A 19,391-nucleotide genomic window follows, 5' to 3' on the forward strand; every position below is an offset into this window, starting at 1 on the left:
ATGAATGCCTGTTGGCAGAAACATGTTGGTCTAATGCACTAGGGTATATCTTTTGAATCCCTACCCGTTCCACATTTTAACTATGTTGCAGTGACCACCTAATAAAGTTTCAGTGGATTCAGACAGACATTTTTAAATCCCACCTTTCCACACTTTAATGCGCGCTGCCCCTCATTCCCCTTCTCCTTACCCATCCCATTTTCGGAGAGAAAACACCTCAGCTCCTCCCCAAGGGGTCGTAGCCCACATTACGGTGTCAGGAGGGAACCCAATGATGAAGCATGAAACCTAACGGTGAATGAGGGTTCTTATCCTGAGGGAAATCTCCCCAGTTAGGGCCCCTTAGAATACTAGTTCTTCAGTACCTTTCAACAGAGATCTAGCTAGGCGTACTTTATTGTGATTTACAATTGTTAACCAATTCACATCATTTTAATAGGAACCAAACTACAGTCAATCAGGAAGCAGCTTCTGAGGCACTCCTCCCCTCTGGACCAACATACCCCAGATTTCACAGCACAAGTGTACAGTGAATATAAATGAGGTATAATTGAGGTGAGCTATCAGGTAAGAGGGAGAGTCACTTAAATCTGAAAGATATCAATCTTGGAGAGTCACAGTGTACAGGTAACTAACTTGTTTTTTCTGTTCACCACCAAGCTCTAGAATCCAATGGTTTGATTACTTACCTTTACTGTAACCTAGTATTTAATCTTTCATAGATTCATATGCTTGAATCTGAATAGCAAGAAGTTATTAATGTTACAGACCTGTAGATAGAGGAGGTGAGAACCAGGTCTTAAAGGTAAATCCTAAAATACACAGAGGAGCTCACGTCATTTTAATAGATGGTGAAGGACTGCTGGACCCACTGCTGTATCATTGTTCAGTCCGTCATCCAGGCAAAAATGATGTGCCAACCTATGCATGTTACTTCATGTGGCGGCTCTGAAGTGATCTGGTAAAGGCCATTCAGCAAATAGGACAGCAGACATGTATACTTCTGATGGAATGTGCTGTCTGACCTAGCCATCCAAAGGACTTCCAACCTTTTGGTGGCAGAAAACTATAAGTGCAGACACCCATTGAGATTTTTTATTTCTTGAAAGACGCCTTCTCGGAGGTCTGTAAGCTATTAGATGCTGATCAGATTTTTAACTTTTAGTTCTGTCCAGATAGAATTTGAAACAATACTTCACGTCAAGAGTATGAAGTGCTTTCTTCGCTGCATTTGAAAGATTTCTGAAAAAGGTTTTAAAGAACAGGCTTTGCAAATCAGCACCAATGAACATTTTAACCTTGGAAGAAAAGACTTAAGCGCCAGGGCCTTTGCTCTTAGCTCCAGTAAATGTATATGTAGTTTGGATTCTTGGGCTGACCATTCCCCATGGACCTCTACTTCCTGTAAATTTACTCCCCATTCTGTTAGTGCTGCAGCCGTGCTCATCACAAATTGTAGGTGGATTTACAAAAGTCTGACCCGATGATATACTGCGTCTCTGTATTCACCAAAGCATAGCAGATTTCTTTCTGGAAGTGATCTGTAAGCTGTCCTTGTAACAAACCCTGACTTGTTTCACAGTTTTTTTCTCCTGAACCTGCTTTATTTGGAGGTCACAGTTGGAGATGAGAGGAATGCAGGACATCATTCCTAGGAATGATTTGTATACTCGATCCAAATTGGTCTCTTAACTAAATGGAATTTTCTTATTTTATTCTTTCCTCTCATGGGAAGGCTTTTCATGAGACAGTATCTAGAAGTGCTTCTAGAAAATGCTATTGTCTTGATGGGTTGAAGGCAAGAGTTCTCTTTAAGGTTAAACTCCGTATGGCTTCAGTTATTCAGAGATCTATTCATGATGTTTCAACATTTCGAAATGGAGGACCCTTCAGAAGCCAGTCGCCCAGACACAGGAAAATCTGCTGAACCTTCCTCTTTAAATCAGCTACAAACGATTCGGTAAAATTTCAGAGTAGGCTGGAGGGTAAAGCTTTGCACCAACAATTGCATCTGAACCCAAACCGTAGATATTTCCAATGTTTTGAGTGAATTGGGATATGAAAATAAGCACCCTGGAGGTATAATGATGCCATAAGATCTCCCTGATTAAGCAACCATAGGATTTCCTGCAGTGTAACCATCTGGAACGATTGCTTTAGGAATTTGTTCAGCCGATGTAGAATCTGCCTCTAGTGGCTTAATTTTTTTTTCTTATCAGGAAGAATGTGAAGTAGAAGCCTGCATTTTGCTATCAGAAAGGAACCTCCTTCATTCCATAGGAGTGAAATAATCTCCATTTCAACAAATGAAGATATTGAGGCGGCTACCTCAGAGGTAGAGTTTGAGGTTTATGTAGAAATTCTAGCATGTCACCATACTGAATTTGATCCAGCACCCACTGATCTGCTGTAATACATCTCGAGCTCTCCAAGTAATTTGAGAGCCTCCCCCCCCGCACCCGCTCTCTGACTGGAGGGTGTGGTGGGGTGGGGGAGTAACAGGTTTGTGTCATTTTGTTTTTACTTTGGGGATGTCTTGAATAGGTTGGCAACAGTATGTTCATTACTTAGTCATCAAACCTGTTGATGTCTGCTGTGGATGCTGATTTTGTCGTCTGTACTTTATCTGTGGATGAGAAGGTCAATGTCTTAGACGGCAATACTGTTGTTGCCGTATTTACGGTTAGTCAGTGTCTTTCGTAGCAGTCTCAATTTCTTCACAAAAACTTGAATAGTCTTTCTTATAAGGTAAACTAACCTCCGATTAGTTTACCTCAGAGGCTAATAACACTATAAGAGTAGAAGGCTCACATCCTAATATGGCAGAGCTAGAAGGATGGTTGTTTTCTTTCCTTTCTTATCCATTTTTGAGGCAGGGCTTTTGTCGGCAGACCCTTTATGGATCTTTTTGAAGGTGCCTGGGAGGATTCTCCTTTTCCAGATCTCTCCTTCTTGGCCCTCCTTTGAAGTTCCCTCGCCTTCATCTTCTGACTCCGGATCTTTCTTAGACAGTCTTCTGGAGCCAAAGCAGGAATCTGCCCTCTCTGTCTTTAAGAGTACTTGCATAGAGGGTGCAACAGTAACATGATGCGAGTGAAGCCAATAAAGACATTTCTTTTGGGAGTCCTCAGAATATAGCCCAACATCACGCATTTCACAAGGCTTGCAACATACCATTTTTGGATATATAATTGAAAGGAAGGGATGGGCCCTTAGGGGACGGAGGGTAGGTAGGGCCACAATAATAATGTAAAACAAGGGGATTGTACCTATGCCTCCGGGATGTATTACTAAATCACTCAGTAAGACAATAGATAAAGCTAAATAAATTAGTTTTACCAAGACAATTTATTTAGTCAGTATCTTTAGAATCAGTTTTTTAAATGATTATTTTTAGGCAAGAGAATCAACATTATCAACTCAACCTCTAGCGACTGAATTTTCACAAAAAACTAATGTACAAATAACATACAAAAAACATTGAGTTAATCATCAATAGACCTTAACAAAAAAAGACTAATATACATGTGACAAACAAAGAACATTAAATCAACATATCATTTCATTCCAATTATCAAAAAACTGTTAATCATGGACAGAAAAAATGTGCCAATATTGAATATGCATTCAGTTTCCACAATGTGGTGCGCTATTTCTTTTTAGAACCACATGAGTCAAAGTTTAAACATTCCTTTTAAACTTGAACATTCATATTAAATGTATTAACAAGAATTTTATGCGAACTAGTGCCGTAGCCGACGCGTTTCGAGTCCTGTTAAGAAAATCACAGGGCTCTCACCAGGGCAGCATAAAGCTATCCGCTCTGATTAATTGCTGTCCTATGCTAGTATTTTTTCGCATAGCGAAGATGGGCTTTTTTAGGGGATACTCTAGGTTTTCTAACAAGTGCCAATGATTTTAAATGGACCGTGCTGACATGGATTGACCCAAGGCATCAATCACCCAATATTGAAAGCGCTTTATTGCGCAAGGAGGCGTACCTCATAATGAAGTTTGATAGCATCAATAAGGGGTTAAATTGCATGAGCGAATTGAGTAGGGTGTAGCTAGCCGCTACTCTCGTGCTGGGCAATAAACCCTATTTTCCTAACCGCTCCGCCATACGGGTAATTAATAAATTGCTAAAATTTTAACACACAACCTGCCCCAACAGCAGGTGACCTACACGCACGCTATGTGCTGCAAAAATCATTCAGCGCATCTACATTTCTCATTATATATTTTTCCATAAATACATTTTGGGACTACATGCCCCAGAAGGACTGCGTTGTATTCACCCGGTCCTGAATATACCTCATTGGCTGATCACTATCATGTGACCAAACCTCAGTTTTTTTAAACCTTTGGTGTTCGTCTACACTTTGCTTCGTGCTCATTCAATGAGAGAAAACAAAGATTAGAAGGTAAGACCGCGAACAGCGCGCTGCCCGGCTTTGGGCACTTGGTCAAATTTCGCCGCATTAAGTATGAACACTGATTCTGTGTTCGTTTACCTTTACAGACATAATTCCTACTCACAGCGCCACACGCTCGATTGCGGTGGGCTGTTCAGCCTTCAGAGTTATTATAAAATGTGAGTATGACAAACTTGATATATTAAAAGCGGCGGGCGCCGCGGTAAAAAGGTTTTAAATGTAATGTAACTTTTGATTCAGGCAGCATGTTTGTGACCGGGGTTCATTTCGCAAACTTTACATTGCAGAACCAACTTTAAGCACAGTACCTCACGCAAGGTTGAGGTGGACTGTTTGGCTTCTGAATAGAGAAGACGTGTGAGTACCCCCATGTTTTTCTCATAAGTAATGCAAAAGGTATTGCGCAAATATATGTAGGCGGACACTGATAAAAGCGTTTATCCACACTTTAGGTCACCTTGGAACAATAAACAATGCCTTGACAAGAGACCATCCTTGAGGCTTTCACTTAAGGTAATTTCACTCCCTATTTTTTAGCACGGCGTGCGTGCGGTCACCTTCTTTTAAAGGACAATCATTTGAATATATTCCTTCTCTGTTGCAGTGTGAGACACACAGTGGCGGCCACACTACTATTAATAAAAGGTCGCACTCAAGCCCTCAATCAGGTACGATGCATCCAGTGGATGCTTTTTAAAGCTTAGTGTTGTTGGTTTTTAATGAATTTGGAGGAACCCTTACTAAATATAGATCCTTCATTTTTTTCATTGATAACAGTTCCCCGTGGAATCCATTTAATGCTGCCCTGATGAGAGCCCTGTGATTTTCTTAACAGGACTCGAAACGCGTCGGCTACGGCACTAGTTCGCATAAAATTCTTGTTAATACATTTAATATGAATGTTCAAGTTTTAAAGGAATGTTTAAACTTTGACTCATGTGGTTCTAAAAAGAAATAGCGCACCACATTGTGGAAACTGAATGCATATTCAATATTGGCAATTTTTTTCTGTCCATGATTAACTGTTTTTTGATAATTGGAATGAAATGATATATGTTGATTTAATGTTCTTTGTATGTCACATGTATATTAGTCTTTTTTTGTTAAGGTCTATTGATGATTAACTCAATGTTTTTTGTATGTTATTTGTACATTAGTTTTTTGTGAAAATTCAGTCGCTAGAGGTTGAGTTGATAATGTTGATTCTCTTGCCTAAAAATAATCATTTAAAAAACTGATTCTAAAGATACTGACAAAATAAATTGTCTTGGTAAAACTAATTTATTTAGCTTTATCTATTGTCTTACTGAGTGATTTAGTAATACATCCCGGAGGCATAGGTACAATCCCCTTGTTTTACATTATTTTTGGATATATGGCATCTTCCTGTACGATTTTAACCTAGTAGATGTAATACCAGAGCTATGTCAAATAAAGCTGAAGAAAAAGGTTAAAAGTTGATAATATTTGCTGTAAAGCAGAAAAACTAAGCAGAGCTCAGGGAAGCATCCTTCACATGGCATGCAGGTTGAAACCTGAGTTATGGCGGCCCTTGAGGGAAGAGTGCTTCAGAAGCTAGAGTATGATAGTTATTAAAATGTGAATTAGTTAACTATTTTGCTTGTAAATGCTTTTCTTTATATTGCTTGCTATATTTGCCGTGGGACTCCCACTTCGACATCAGGGTAGATTCAAGCATGTGAATCTATGGAAGATTTAATACTGGAGAACATACACCTCTAGAATCTTCCTCTGACAATATCACATCATGCTGGATGGGATCTTTTATAATAACTCCCATTTTCATGACCGGACTACTCTGGACTACTCTGCCCTTACCATGGATGGATCATTTTGTGGTTAACTGCCAAAAAGAGACTCGGAAGGGGGGGAGGCGGGGAGGAGGAGACAATTAAGAGCATTAATGGATCATATCTCATTCAACAGATTTACAGAAAATTTAAACCATTGCTCTCATGGAGACACCACTTAAGGCCAGAGCAAACGGTGGATGACTGGATTATAAACACCTTGGATGGCGTGGCCTCCCTTAAAAAACAAAAACAAATTCTCAAAAAAATGTCACAACCGTGGTATAACGATACCCTGAGATCCTCAATGCAAATTTGCTGCTGGCAAGAGCGAAACCTCTGAAAAGATTTACAAAGCCAAGCTGGATGAACATTAAAAACTGATGACCGATGCAAATACAGAATTTTACGCTGTGAAAATTAGATCTACAAATGATTTTAATAAAACTCTTTCAGACTTTAAAAAAATTGACTACACTCACACCCAGTAACTCGGCAGCCAATAGTCAACAGTTCTGTGACTCTTTAGCTGATTTCTTTCAAGACAAGGTGGCAATTATTTGTAATAAATTTGCCTGTTCTAATTACATAAGCGAACAAGCTGGTTTTAAACCAGATAGTCCCACCTTAAATCCTTTGAAGCACTTACTTCTGAACAACTACTAACTCATCTACAAAATTAAAGCAGGTTCCCCTCTAGACCCTTGCCCACCAAGAATCATGCATATGTCTGCAAACCAGTCACACTTCAGCTAGCTGATATATTTACAGCAATGTGCAAATCTCTGTTTTTCTGTCTCAATGGAAATCCGCCTCTTCTACCCCTTTTGGAAAAAAAATAATCAATGTACTTGGCCAGAATAGTTACAGACCAATTGGGAGACCCCTTTCCTGCCAAAATAGCAAAAAGGGTTATGAATAAGCAGCTTGCATCCTATATTGACAACAATCTTCTAGATGACACCGAATTTGGGTTTTGAAATGGTCATAGCACCGAATCTGCTCTGGTTGTGGCAACAGACATGAAAGCAGCCCTGGATGGGGAAGGTAACTCCGCTCTGGTCTTGTTGGACCTATCTGCGGCCTTCAACATGGTCATCACATGTTGCTAGACTGTTTGAAGGGGCTAGGGATCGAAAGTCTCACCCCTCCCGCCTTGCTCTAATCGTTTCTATCCAATAGGCAAAAAATGGTAGCAACGAGAGAGTTTCAGTCAAAAGCATTCCATCTGCCATGTCGAGTCCCGCAGGGATCATCCTTGAGCCCAACAATGTTCAACCTCTATGTAACTCCATTAGCCACACTTATTAAATCACTTGGCCTGTCTTAGCATGATATGCGGATGACACCCAAATTGTGGTGTAACGTGCCAAGAACGAGGCTAAAGCTGGAGATGCCTTCAGGAACTGTATGAATGAGGTCAGTAAGTGGATGGATGGGAATTGCTTAAAGCTTAACTCCTCTAAGAAAAAAGTGATATTTGGAAAAAACCCGTCTTTTTGAACAACTTCAAGGCACCCTCGTGGGAACGGACACAAATCTGGGAATAATGATAGACGGTAAATTGAAGCTCAAAGAACAAGTGAACAAGGTAACAACAGCCTTTTATTACTCCTTAAGGCTTGTGAAAAGATTGAAAAGTTCCTCCCTTTTGAGCTTCACAAAACAGTGGTCATCTCGTTGGTATTGGGGAGACTGGACTACTGTAACAGCCTCTACTCTAATTTTTGGGTCTCCTTTCAAGAAACTTCAGATGCTGCAAACTGCTGCAGCTCACTTATTACTAAAAATTGGCAAGTCCCAGTTAGCTAAAGTGGCCATAAACAACCTACACTGGTTACTGGTTAAGACCACAGATTGCCTTCAAGCCCCTTTGCATGGCTTACATAACCGTTCATGGACAGGGCCCTCACTATTTCAGGACATATTTAAGATGGTATATCCCAATAGGCCACTTCGTTCTGCCTCCTCTAAACATTTGGGGAGGGTAAAGCTTTTTTAGGTCATCAGCTCTTCTGTGGAACAGCCTGCCTCAATTTCAGAACCCATCCCTAACTAGGTTCAGGAAGGTTGTAAAAATCTGGCTCTTTGCACTAACCCAGCTGGTCTTTCTGCATTCCTAAACTAATCATTCAGTTACAGGAGACTAAGTCACACCATCCAATGGCAACTAGCGCCAAGACGCCTCTGGGCATTTGTTTGCACGTTAGAATTTTTTTCATTCATTCATTCAACCTTCAAAACACTCCTCTCCTAGGCCTCAAATTAGAGAGGAGTTGCCTAATGGGTGGTTCTTGAACTATTTGCATGTCAACCAGATATCTAAAGAAACAAACCAATTGTGCACAACATGCACTGCAGGGGCCAAAGCAATGATTACAAAGTGGGAAGGCACAACTGGAGAATGCTGCACTGATTTGTCCAAAGGCTTTAAGATAGTACATTGTGATTTCTGTAAAACTGCCTCAAATGTTCAATGAAATGGACTGTCCTTGTACAAATGACATTATCCTGGGATTGCTGGAACTGAAGGCAGCTTAATTTTTTTTCTCTAATGTTTGCAGATCTGTATCTCAGTGACAATTAAAGCGATGCTTGGAGTGATGGAAGGCGGTGGGCAGTGTTGAAAATGAAAGTATAGGTACTAATGTCTGCCAGTAATAGAGCAATTTCAGATCTAAAATGATTCAAGGTCATCTATTTACAGGTTGACCATTTCAGGAGTTTAAATATCTTTTGAAATTAATGAATACAATACATAGACAATCTCAAAAACAAGTTTATAGAGGATATGAGCATCTACAATGTTTTAGCAATCCTTTATTGAAGATAACAAGTTGGTTATGTTCACTGTATTGTATGAAACATCACAATATCATACCGAGAAGGTTCTATCAGTACAGGGTTGGACAAGAGCAGACAGTCTGAACAAACCATTTTGCATTCTTCATTCCCAATCTTTAAACAACCCAAAAACCCAGTAACGGGACAAATACCTGTTAACATTATCATTTAGAACACTTTAACTTACAAGGCTAAAATCTAATGAATAAATAAAATATATTGTGGCAATCTTCGTTTGACAGAAAAAGAAATCAAATACACAATGAAAAATGATTGGGAAAGCTGGTTTGCGTACCAGTTTGTTAAAAAAAAATAGTTTTACAAACTCAGCAGGAAGATAAAGTTAAAGAGGATTATAATGAATTTAATTTCACACAAAACCAGCTGATGACTCATCATAATCTACACACAAGGGCAATAACATCCTCACTGAAAACAGTATAAACAAATTGGAAAATGATTACAAGGCATCCACATCATGTAAATCATGTACAGATGGATACATTCATTGCTACCCCTCCCAAATAGCTTCTTTTAGATAAATACTTTACTCTTCTCCATTGTCAGCAGTAACGGGGCTCAATACATGCACAACTCGAAAAGAATAATTAAAAAAAAGGTTATTGCAAAAATAGAATTAAACTCAGAATCTTCAAGTACCATACGTGACGGCCACTCTGTACCATGCCCATTGCTTATAAAATGAAAGGTTACTGAACCCATGAAAATATCTCTGTAGTATTTTCTAAGATTTAAAATAGATCATTTTAACTGTATTTATAGTAATCTCAATGTGATAATTTAAGCTCTGAAATAATGCATACAATTAAAAATGATACCCATATCACACAAGACCAGTCAGTCTTGGGCTGAAAAATCAAGAGGAAACTATACAAAACCACATTTAGAACAAAATCACAATTTACATTATAATAAAGGCAAGTTTTAGCTTTTTGTTTAAAAAAAAAACTGCAGTAGTGAGATGTCAAAAGCAAATTACAAGTAACCATAAATTAATCGTTTCAGTATGAAAAGATTCTGTCTAGCAGGGGTTTGAAGGACTTGTACATCATGCGTAAAATTTATATGGTTGTATATGCCTTAAATCTTCATGTTATTGCCATATGCAGTTATCATCAAGCAAAGCAGTAGGCAACATATCACAATTTAGACACCATAGAGGAAAATCAGTCTGATGAGACAGGTGCTACTGTAAAAGGGAAAGGGAAAAGAATGCACATCCTACAGCATATTGCCCGATTTAAATGGCCTCCAAGCCATGTAGCTGCCAAAACCTCCCAACTCAGTACAGTGAAATACACAATGTCTCATACAATCATCTGTTCTGTCCTTTCACATGCTTATGTTGCAGGTTTGGTTAAAAACTATGATGCATCTTAAGAGTACAACTACTGTACAATTCCATGCATCTCAGGTACACTTTTTGCCATCTGTCCAAGTATAACTTCCTGTGGTTTTCAAAGACTGAAGGTCGATACAGATGTAACCCTAAAGACCGAGGCTGGAAAAAAATACTGCAGTAAAGGCAATGCTAAGAGTGGCATTATCAGGAAACACAAAAATGAACAAAGGAAGGAAAATTCTAATCATTTTGTTCTGCTCATTACATTATAATGTTGCAGATCCACCAGAATGTTTCCCTTGTATTTAAGAAAACTGTGATTAAAGTTTTTACCCCTCCCCATTTGTCAGAATCAAAAACATCTTAGTAGATTTTGTAAGGCTACCACGGATCTTCTAGATCTCCACCACCCTAAAAAGAAAAAGAAAAAGATATTTAAAATGTCGCTATAGCAAAACAAACTCAAACAAAACTCAAGTGTAAAAATAGAACGTCACTGTAAAAATACACAACACTTTAGCAGTATAGAATTAGTGTAGCTTAACAAACAGTACTAATTCATTGTTATAGAACATCGAACCAGAATGAGGAAGAGAGATGATACAAGGCTGACCCAATCTACCCGTATCCCTGCCTTAACCACACAAAGCCAGTATCACTTTTACCATTTCTACTCCATACATGTGGTCCAGTGTCTGGTAACGTCTTTCTGAATTAATTTGCTGCTTGTCTCCAGAGTATTTCGGTAACTGCTTACACATTTTTACAAGCAGTCACCCACATACTCTTGGCTCTAGAGATACTCTACTATTGAAAAGGTTTGCCATTCGCAGTTTATTTTACAATTCTGCATATGCGGCTCACTCTTTCCTCCTTCCCTTTTGAGTTAATTTTTTCAAATTAATGAGGCGACCCTCCACAACATAACTTGTGAGTACTGTTAATTTCTATTTTGAGATAGATAGATAGGATATATCAACATTCAGTCTGTTCTCTTTCTAGTCTGGCAACATTGTTTATGTACCTGCAACTAATTCAATAAGGTAGGCAGGATACTTACCTGTAAAAATATCTTGTGTGGCTTTGTAATGTATGCAGTCGATGTTTATTAAATTCCTAAATTATGACAGTCACTTCCTACTTACTGGGTTAAATTACTAATCCAAATACCAGTCAATTTCTGGAGCAAATGCTTGCTTGAATATGTAGTTTTATTATGACCTCTACAAAAAATAAGATTACCATCTGAAATAGCCAGAATTTAAACAGCAGTAGGAACCTCGGCTGTGGCTGTAAAAGAAAATAACGTGGAGGCATTCCTAAAGCCAAATGCATGCAGACAGTATCTCAAAGATGCTTGCCAGGTTTTGGGCACAGGTAACACCGGAGAATACTGTTCAGCCTACATGCTTCAAGTAGGCATTGAGAATTCCTAGGCTTTTCTACTGTGAAGTATCCAGTGTTTATGTCCGGACTCTCGAAATTTCACGAGCAACACACTGATAGTCCCAAGTATAAGAACCTGTGAAATTCTACATAAACCGTGAAGAAACAATGTGGGCATGAAGAGTAAACCAACGTGAAAAAACAGATCCTGATTTACTAGTGCTTCCCGGATGATAAAAGCACAGGACAACCTCACTGCACGTAAATAGCCACTAATAGGTATTGGCTGCTGGAGACGACCGTAGTGGACAAGAGCAAGAAACCACGGAGAACCCAATCACTAATGGCTTGATAGAGGATCAGAAGGCAATTCGGTAGTGGGATTATCATCTAACCTCTTATGGCAAAGCTAACTGCTTTAACTATGCATTTCTAGAAGTTCAGATAATTCGCAAACTAAATAAACCTATTTAATGGCTGCCATGAAGAGCTGTTTATTCAAATAGCTCAAACTTTCAGTAATGCGAGACCATTGCTATCCTTTTCCTTCCACTGGCTATCAAGGAAGTACAGCGACTCGGACTGAATTTGCTTTCTGTGATATGCTTTCGTTGAAACCTACATGCACTACAGTGTTTCGGTTTAATCTAGTGACACATAGCTGTTATACATTTATTGGACAATGAATATCTGTGTAAATTGATATTACTGAGCATTCATTTTAGATATGGTTCTGCAACTATTTATTGAGCCAATGGGATATATTTCATGGTTATGCGGATGTTAGCAGTGAATCTGTACAGCCACAAAAAGGATGCAATGTACAGTCCTTCCACTTAGATGCAACCCCATGGAACCCTGCATTTGAAGACTGCTTTGGAACCATTGACGGCGACACCTATGCTCAGGACTCTGCATCGCAATGGCGGGAGTGTGCAACACTCCAGTGTGGACCTCACACACAAAACCTGGAGTCAGGTTTTTCAAGAGTCAGCATTAACAGCAGTGTGGCCCCAGCCTCAGCTTACTGGTGCTGCCCTCGCTCGGAGCTGGCGTCACTCCTTCAGCCCAGACACAGTGTAAGAAGTTGGTCTGACTCTCAGCCTGTAGGGGGCGCAGTCGGCCACCTCCTGCCAGGGCCAAAAGTCAAACCCCTGTACACGCGTGGGAATACACGTGTTCTTTTTTCGGGATATGCCCCTACCATGCAATAATAGATCGGTGTTGTGGCACGACTAAACATGCAAGTGTTAACCAAATGTGATTGCTGGCAATGTGGATTATCTAGTGTCTCTTGGAGCCATTGACAGTTTGATATACTGATATACTCTACGCATCATCCTCAGAAAGATGAAAGGCCAAGTGGCCCGCCAGGATACAAACCAGCAACACAGATGCCAAACTCAGATCCCTGCTGTGGATGCTTTAATCCAGGAACAATGGTACCAGGCTACGTGTATATTTGCGATTCTAGTGACAAATGCGACCAAGACGAGCAATCCTCGAATGTTTGCTCTTTAGGGCCCGTGCTGGGTGGAGCGGTTCCAGGATGAGTAAGGCCTTCTTGCAGGCCCAGGTTTGTTCCTGTCCTTTATATGTGCAACTCCTTTTAGAGACCAGCAAAAGGACCTCTATGCACTGGGCAGCGTACCTGTACCTTCATGTGCAGACGTGGGTGAGGGCAGTTTTCCGCGGTGGGCACAGACCCTGCCCCTTTTCTGCAGGGGTAGGTTAGAGGAGTTCCCTGCTGTGGGCCCCATCTGTGACTGAGGAGGATGAGTGGGGCCCCTGCTGTAAATATAGTAGCGGCACCTTCCTCTTCAGGGGTGAGTCAAAGGGGTTCCCTGCAGTAGGACCATACCTGCTCCCACCCAGCACAAAGGTAAGGGGGAGGGGCGCGTGGGTCCGCCAGCCTCTCCAGAGTCTGGCGCCTGTACCAGTCTCCCCAGTACTGTGATTTGGGTAGGGTGCGGAGAGTTCCTGCTGTGGGCACAGTACCCATGGGTGGGCCAGGCTGCTGACAGTTGGCTCTATTTACCTCACAACAATATTTACAATTGGCTCCTCGGGGCTTGAGGCAGCTGCCGCCTTGCGCACATGCACAGGTCCAACATGGCTGCCAAGGTGTCCCATCAGGAGGGGTGGGTGGGGGTGTGCACACCTTGCACGGGGCGTGGAGGGGCTCTTGGGGTCAGGGTGCCTGCTTAGCAAGAAAGGCTGCTGAAAGGGGGTGCATTTTGAGGCACAATGTCCTCAGGTTGAATAGTCGACTCGAGTTCTAAAGGTGCAGCACAGCACACTCGACACCCACGGCTGCCTCGAAGGAGGCCCCGTGCAAGGGGCTATCAGTGGGTCGAGGCGGGGATGGGGGGGTTGCTGTGGAAGGGACCCTGGGCAGGAGGGTTTGCTCCTCATAGGGATCTAAAAGGCCCTGGCGGTACTGGATAGCACAGGACTGACTAGTCGAGGTGGCTGGAGTGGGGGCGGCGGGGGAGGTGGGTGGAGGGAGGGAGAACGGGTCGGGCCAGAGGGGCTTTACGTCGCATGAGGGTCTCAGCAATTTTATGGAAATAGGAACCCTGTAGTAAAATTATGCGACATAGAGCCTACGTCTGACATCTCCTGCAGGAAAACAAGATTTGCCTAAAAGAGGCGGCAGATGGTTTGCAATTCGCCCGCCTTTGGCCTATTGCGTGCCATCTTACTGAAAAACACGCACGCAAAGCCCAATAGCGTGCTCCTAAAGAAAAAGTACACGCTAGTGCGTGTGCCATTCCTAGGTCGTCATCTGAAACCCCATTTATACCTACTAAATGTCTCGCGCTGCACGAGCAATGCTGCGCACCGCAACGCTAGGCGCGAGACCTAAAAAGTAAAAGCACAAAAAAATCAGGGAAAAATGTTTTTTTGGGTGGTCAGGTGGGTGTATGAAATTGGTCCTTCCCAGAAAATACAGGTGATCTTTAGGCCTTTTTAACTGGTAGCCCTCAGAACAAAAAAGAATGGAATAATATCTGGACTCACTACCTAAAATACTAGATGCCCCCCTTGGTATACCAATGTAAATTCTGGCCTCTTCATAAATGTCATTGCGTCCCTGTGAAGCATTGGAAATCACTGATAGCCGTGATTCGAAGAATTCAGAACCACCTACACTCCAGAAGACAGGCGAAAATACTTATTTGCAAGATTACTACATCGTCCCACAAGATTGATAAAGCACGCAGAGCAATAAACGCTCCTTCAAGTATAATCCATATATGTGGACAGTAGGACAGCCAATTCAGCAAGCCTGCGGTGTAGGAATAGTGCACCTGCTTATAAGCACTATACACCATTTGTGTTAGCTTAAACGCCCGAAAAAAAGCACAAACGCTGCATATTACAGTTACTACAAAAGAGCTGAGTGGTTCATAGAAAGCTTAGAAACTAGCTCTATCCGACTATGGAAATGGTGACTGGTTTACTTGGTATGTGGGTTGGTAACATTTATACTTCAAGATCCCCAAGATTGTCAACACAAAACCAGAAACAGAGAAACATAGAAAACTATGGCAAACAATGTAACTGTCAATATGAAAGGAAATGTGCGTTTGGTTCGGAAAAGTATATTAAAACATTCGAGAACAATAGCTTCCCTATCAGCTTTTGGGTTAGTGAAAGAGGTTCAATTTTGTAGCTTGGGGTCCTAGCGGCTCAGTCAGCAACTCAGAAGAACAACAAAAAGGAGAAGGTGTAGAGGGCAGTTTAATCCCACATGAGAAATTCGAGAGTCCATGGGACAAAAGCATTCACAATGGGACTACTCAGGACCTTATCAATCCCATTAGAGCTAACCAGGCTCTGGGCCTCGAGCACAAGGAGGTGGAGTAGGCAGGGAGTCAGCTTGTGAGGCAGAACCACTTCTCCTCTCAACTGCACTCAATATTGATTTCTTGAAGCAGCTGTCTTTTGGTTTCTGGTGTGTGAAAAAGGAGATGGCTTTTAAGAAACATTATTTGGGAATCTGGACTGTCTGAAGCTTCCATGCAACCAAGTTTATCCAAAGTGGCAGGCCAGCAGAGCTTTAGCAAGGCCTTCAGACTAGTTCTCAACCAAGACAAAAGGGGCAGCCCTACGCTCTATATTCCAGAACCTCCTCAGCAAGGTACAAACAAGTCTACTTAATGTCAGAGAGACCTTCCTCGACCTGGAGCGGAGCAGCAGCATATAAGCTAGTCTGCATTGTAGTACACTACAAGCAGTCAGTGAATACTTTGCAGTCAAATTCCAGCATTGAACATACTGGGTTGGCTAGTAGATAAGGAACCTGCTACGATGAGATGTTTTATTTTCCCTCAGAAAAGTTTTGGAGACCACGAAAGCAGGAGAGGAAATGGGGGACTGCCCTGCCGCTCAATTCCCAGGGGGAAGAAGCCAACCTCCGTCATAAATATTTTGTCTTGTGTGTATATTCCAACACTTATTGCAAAATCTATGCATATAATGCTTGAAACCAATCCATTCACTAAAACTTCAATTTTCCCATATACCTTCAGCTAATTTAAAATGAAAGGTAGGTGGGCAGTGCCCTTAGAAGCAGCTGCAGCACCTAAAAAAAACCCCAAAAAAATAAATGACGTTGCCACCAGTCAGTGGTTGAGCAAGCTGCGCAATAAAGTGTTGAGGTGGCAGTGAGGTACCTCACCCCACCTGCCAAGCCTACCATGTGGGCAGACCAGTCAATGTGGTCTCTCCAAACTCTGGGAACACCAAAGGAGTCTATGGGGAGCCCAATATCTGCAGCTAGAACCGAATCAGGAGCCACAAACTCTTGCCACAAAGGAGAACCTACTTACAAATGGGGACAAAAGTAAGGGATGGTAGCACCAATGAAGGGTCCTTGTCCTCTCAGCTAGGTAAAATAGGCATACCACCAGATAAAGTATGGATCCACCTTACGAGAAATCCAACTAAGATGACTGAACTGAGAGGGGGCTTGAACTTGCACTGTAGTGATTTATCAAAGTGCTCTGTAAGATAAAGTTTTGCATGAAGAGCCAATCACCAGAAATTCATATGCTTGTCTCAAGCTGGCGGAAGAAAACTTCTTCAGAGTTAGTACAGCTTTTTGGATTTCCTATCAGGTGGAGCGTTATGGAATGCGCCTTTGAGTTCGAGGCTTGGACCACCAAGCTCTCAGGGGTGGGGTGTTGGGAGAGGAAAGTGGGGTCACCCGGGGCCTGTGGGGGAGTCAGGCAATCATCCTATCCACAGGAGCACCTGTGTTGTGCACAAAAGGATGTTGGTTAGGGCTTCACTGAACAGCAGCAGGGGCTCCAAAGAGTTCGCTGCCAGCTGAAGCACCACAGTCAGGAGGTTAGTCATGACTGCCACCATAGGTAGCTCGAGGTGGAGAGCTTCAGCCGCCCTATGCAACACCACTGCGTAGGACGCTCCCTCCGTAGCCATGTGAGGAGGAGGCAACATGCCATGGTCTGGGGGGGGGGGAGGGGAGGGGGGTATACAGACCACTGGCATTTCCCAGTTCCTCTCTCCAGTCCAGGTCATAATATGATTGGTCAGTCAAAGGGTCTCCAGACCCCTCCCAGTCTTCATCACCCTCCTCTGGCTGCCAATCTGGCTGAAGAGAGCCAGGGTGTAACACAAGCACAAAAGTACCCATCCATGCCAGATCCAGCATCGGTGGACGCCAGTCTGGCTCTGTGTCCACATCGGGGCAGAAACCAGGGTCGATGCCGGCTGGGGGTCCTGCCGGCGTCGGCTGCGGACGTGGTGCTGGTGGAATCTGCGCCCGTGGAGGTGTTACGAAATCAACCGGCGCGGATTCAGATCCAGGCCTGGATCCAAGGGAGCCCTGTGGTGCCGAGGCCGAAGCCGCCTGCATTGAATGCCTAGGGCCCCCCGCCAAGTCCACGGGGCCCGAAGGCGCGCTGGCAGAGTCAGGCTGCCCAAAGATGGCATGCATCGCTTCGTAGAACTGACTAAGCTGGGCAGGGAACTCCAGGGAAGGCCGAAGTCGACCCTGTAGGGTCCGCACGCAGAGCCGCGGGAGGGGCACGACCTGCACCCTTAGTCGCGTCGGCTTCTTCTTATGCTTAGACTTTCCTGACTCTGAGTGTGACTACTTGGAAGAGGAGTGATGATGGCTCCGTGATGGGTACCTCGACCGTCGCGGAGCCGACTGCCCTGCCTCGAGTAGCTTTCGGAATCGCTCCCGCAAAGACTTCGGGGCCATGGTTTGGCAGTCGGAGCATGACTTGGGGTCATGGTCTCAATCCAGGCAGTAGAGGCACAAGCGGTGCGGATCCGTTAACATCAGTCAGTTACAGGAGCCGCAGTCCATTAAGCCGGGCATCCCTCGTGCACCAGGAGTCGATGGACTCAAAAAACGAAGTCGAGAAAAATTCAGTCAAAATGTGACTGGAGGTACAGCTCTCTCCGGATCTGCGCTTGCTGGTGCGGAAAAAGAAATAACCAACGTCAGCGCGCGAGGGCGACGTCTATGTAGCTACTGCAAGGTCATCCCGGCGACCACGATGCAGAACACGGAGTCTTCTGATGCCACCTTTCGACACGCAGTGGTACTTCGGACGAAAAACTTCCCGGATCCAGTCTGACGCCTGGGGGTAATTCTAAGATAAGGAATCTATAACTAACTGTTTCTTTCAGATGGAAATACCAGTACATTTACAATTCTAAATCCACACCTTGCCAACACGATGGAACATTTTCTAGTAGCAAGAGAACGTTTTCATGAGGCAGAGCCATATCCTCACAATGATATACAAGTAAACCAGAATCACCCTTCCTGAATAAAAATATAAAACCCAATACAAAACATATGTACAGAAACCAAAATTAAAAACTATAGCAGAATTTCTATGCCAAGTGAAAAACCCCAAAGCAATTCAATTAATTGTTCTGGTTTCTGGCGAGGTGAGCATGGAGGAGCCCAAAGACCTTTCTGGCACAACAGGAGGAGAGGACAGAACGCCTCATTCTCTGCAACACTAGACACTCATAAAAGCTGGAGGTAAAGATGGAACACCAGGAGCCGCTGAGGCAATAAGTCACTGCACAGAAGCAAGGAGAGCTGGTGGTCTCTCCACCCCACATCGCTTAGTGATTGTTACTGCTGACATTGCTAGGCATTGCCCTAAAACTGATCCACTGTAAATGGAGCAAGGGTCAACTAAAAGGAGGTAGCAATGGTCAACTCAGAGCAGAGTATGAGGAATGTTCAAAGGGACGCATCACATGTCCAAGAAAATGATGATCGCCTAATAACTGCCTCAGTGCTGTGCCACTCGATACATCAAAATACAAAACTGTCCGCCATGGCTTGAGAAATGCATTAGTATGGTTATATGAGGTCTGCCTACGGATGGCACGCAATTCACCACAGGTGTCACAAACCAACGGGCAAATCCAACTACTCTTCCACTAAAGGCACATTCCTCTACCCTTTATGCCCTGTAGGTTAAACCACTACATTGCTGATATTTTGACCTCCCTTCCAACATGCTCAAACGCCTAATTCCAGGCCAC

At 42.8% G+C, this 19,391-nt stretch overlaps 1 protein-coding gene across 1 annotated transcript in view; it reads right to left on the bottom strand.

Annotated features, from left to right (window-relative positions):
* Window positions 1-9,047: 9,047 nt before the first annotated feature.
* The window catches only part of PPM1B (protein phosphatase, Mg2+/Mn2+ dependent 1B), a 187,626-nt gene continuing 177,282 nt past the window's right edge, over window positions 9,048-19,391 (bottom strand). The window contains exon 6 of the mRNA XM_078649681.1: window positions 9,048-10,865. Within this exon, the coding sequence (XP_078505807.1) occupies window positions 10,836-10,865 (30 nt within the window). The 3' untranslated portion in view covers window positions 9,048-10,835. The remainder of the gene's footprint in view (window positions 10,866-19,391) is intronic.

Source organism: Lissotriton helveticus, chromosome 6, assembly GCF_964261635.1.
Source record: "Lissotriton helveticus chromosome 6, aLisHel1.1, whole genome shotgun sequence".
In the NCBI taxonomy this organism is placed as follows: Eukaryota; Metazoa; Chordata; class Amphibia; order Caudata; family Salamandridae; genus Lissotriton; species Lissotriton helveticus.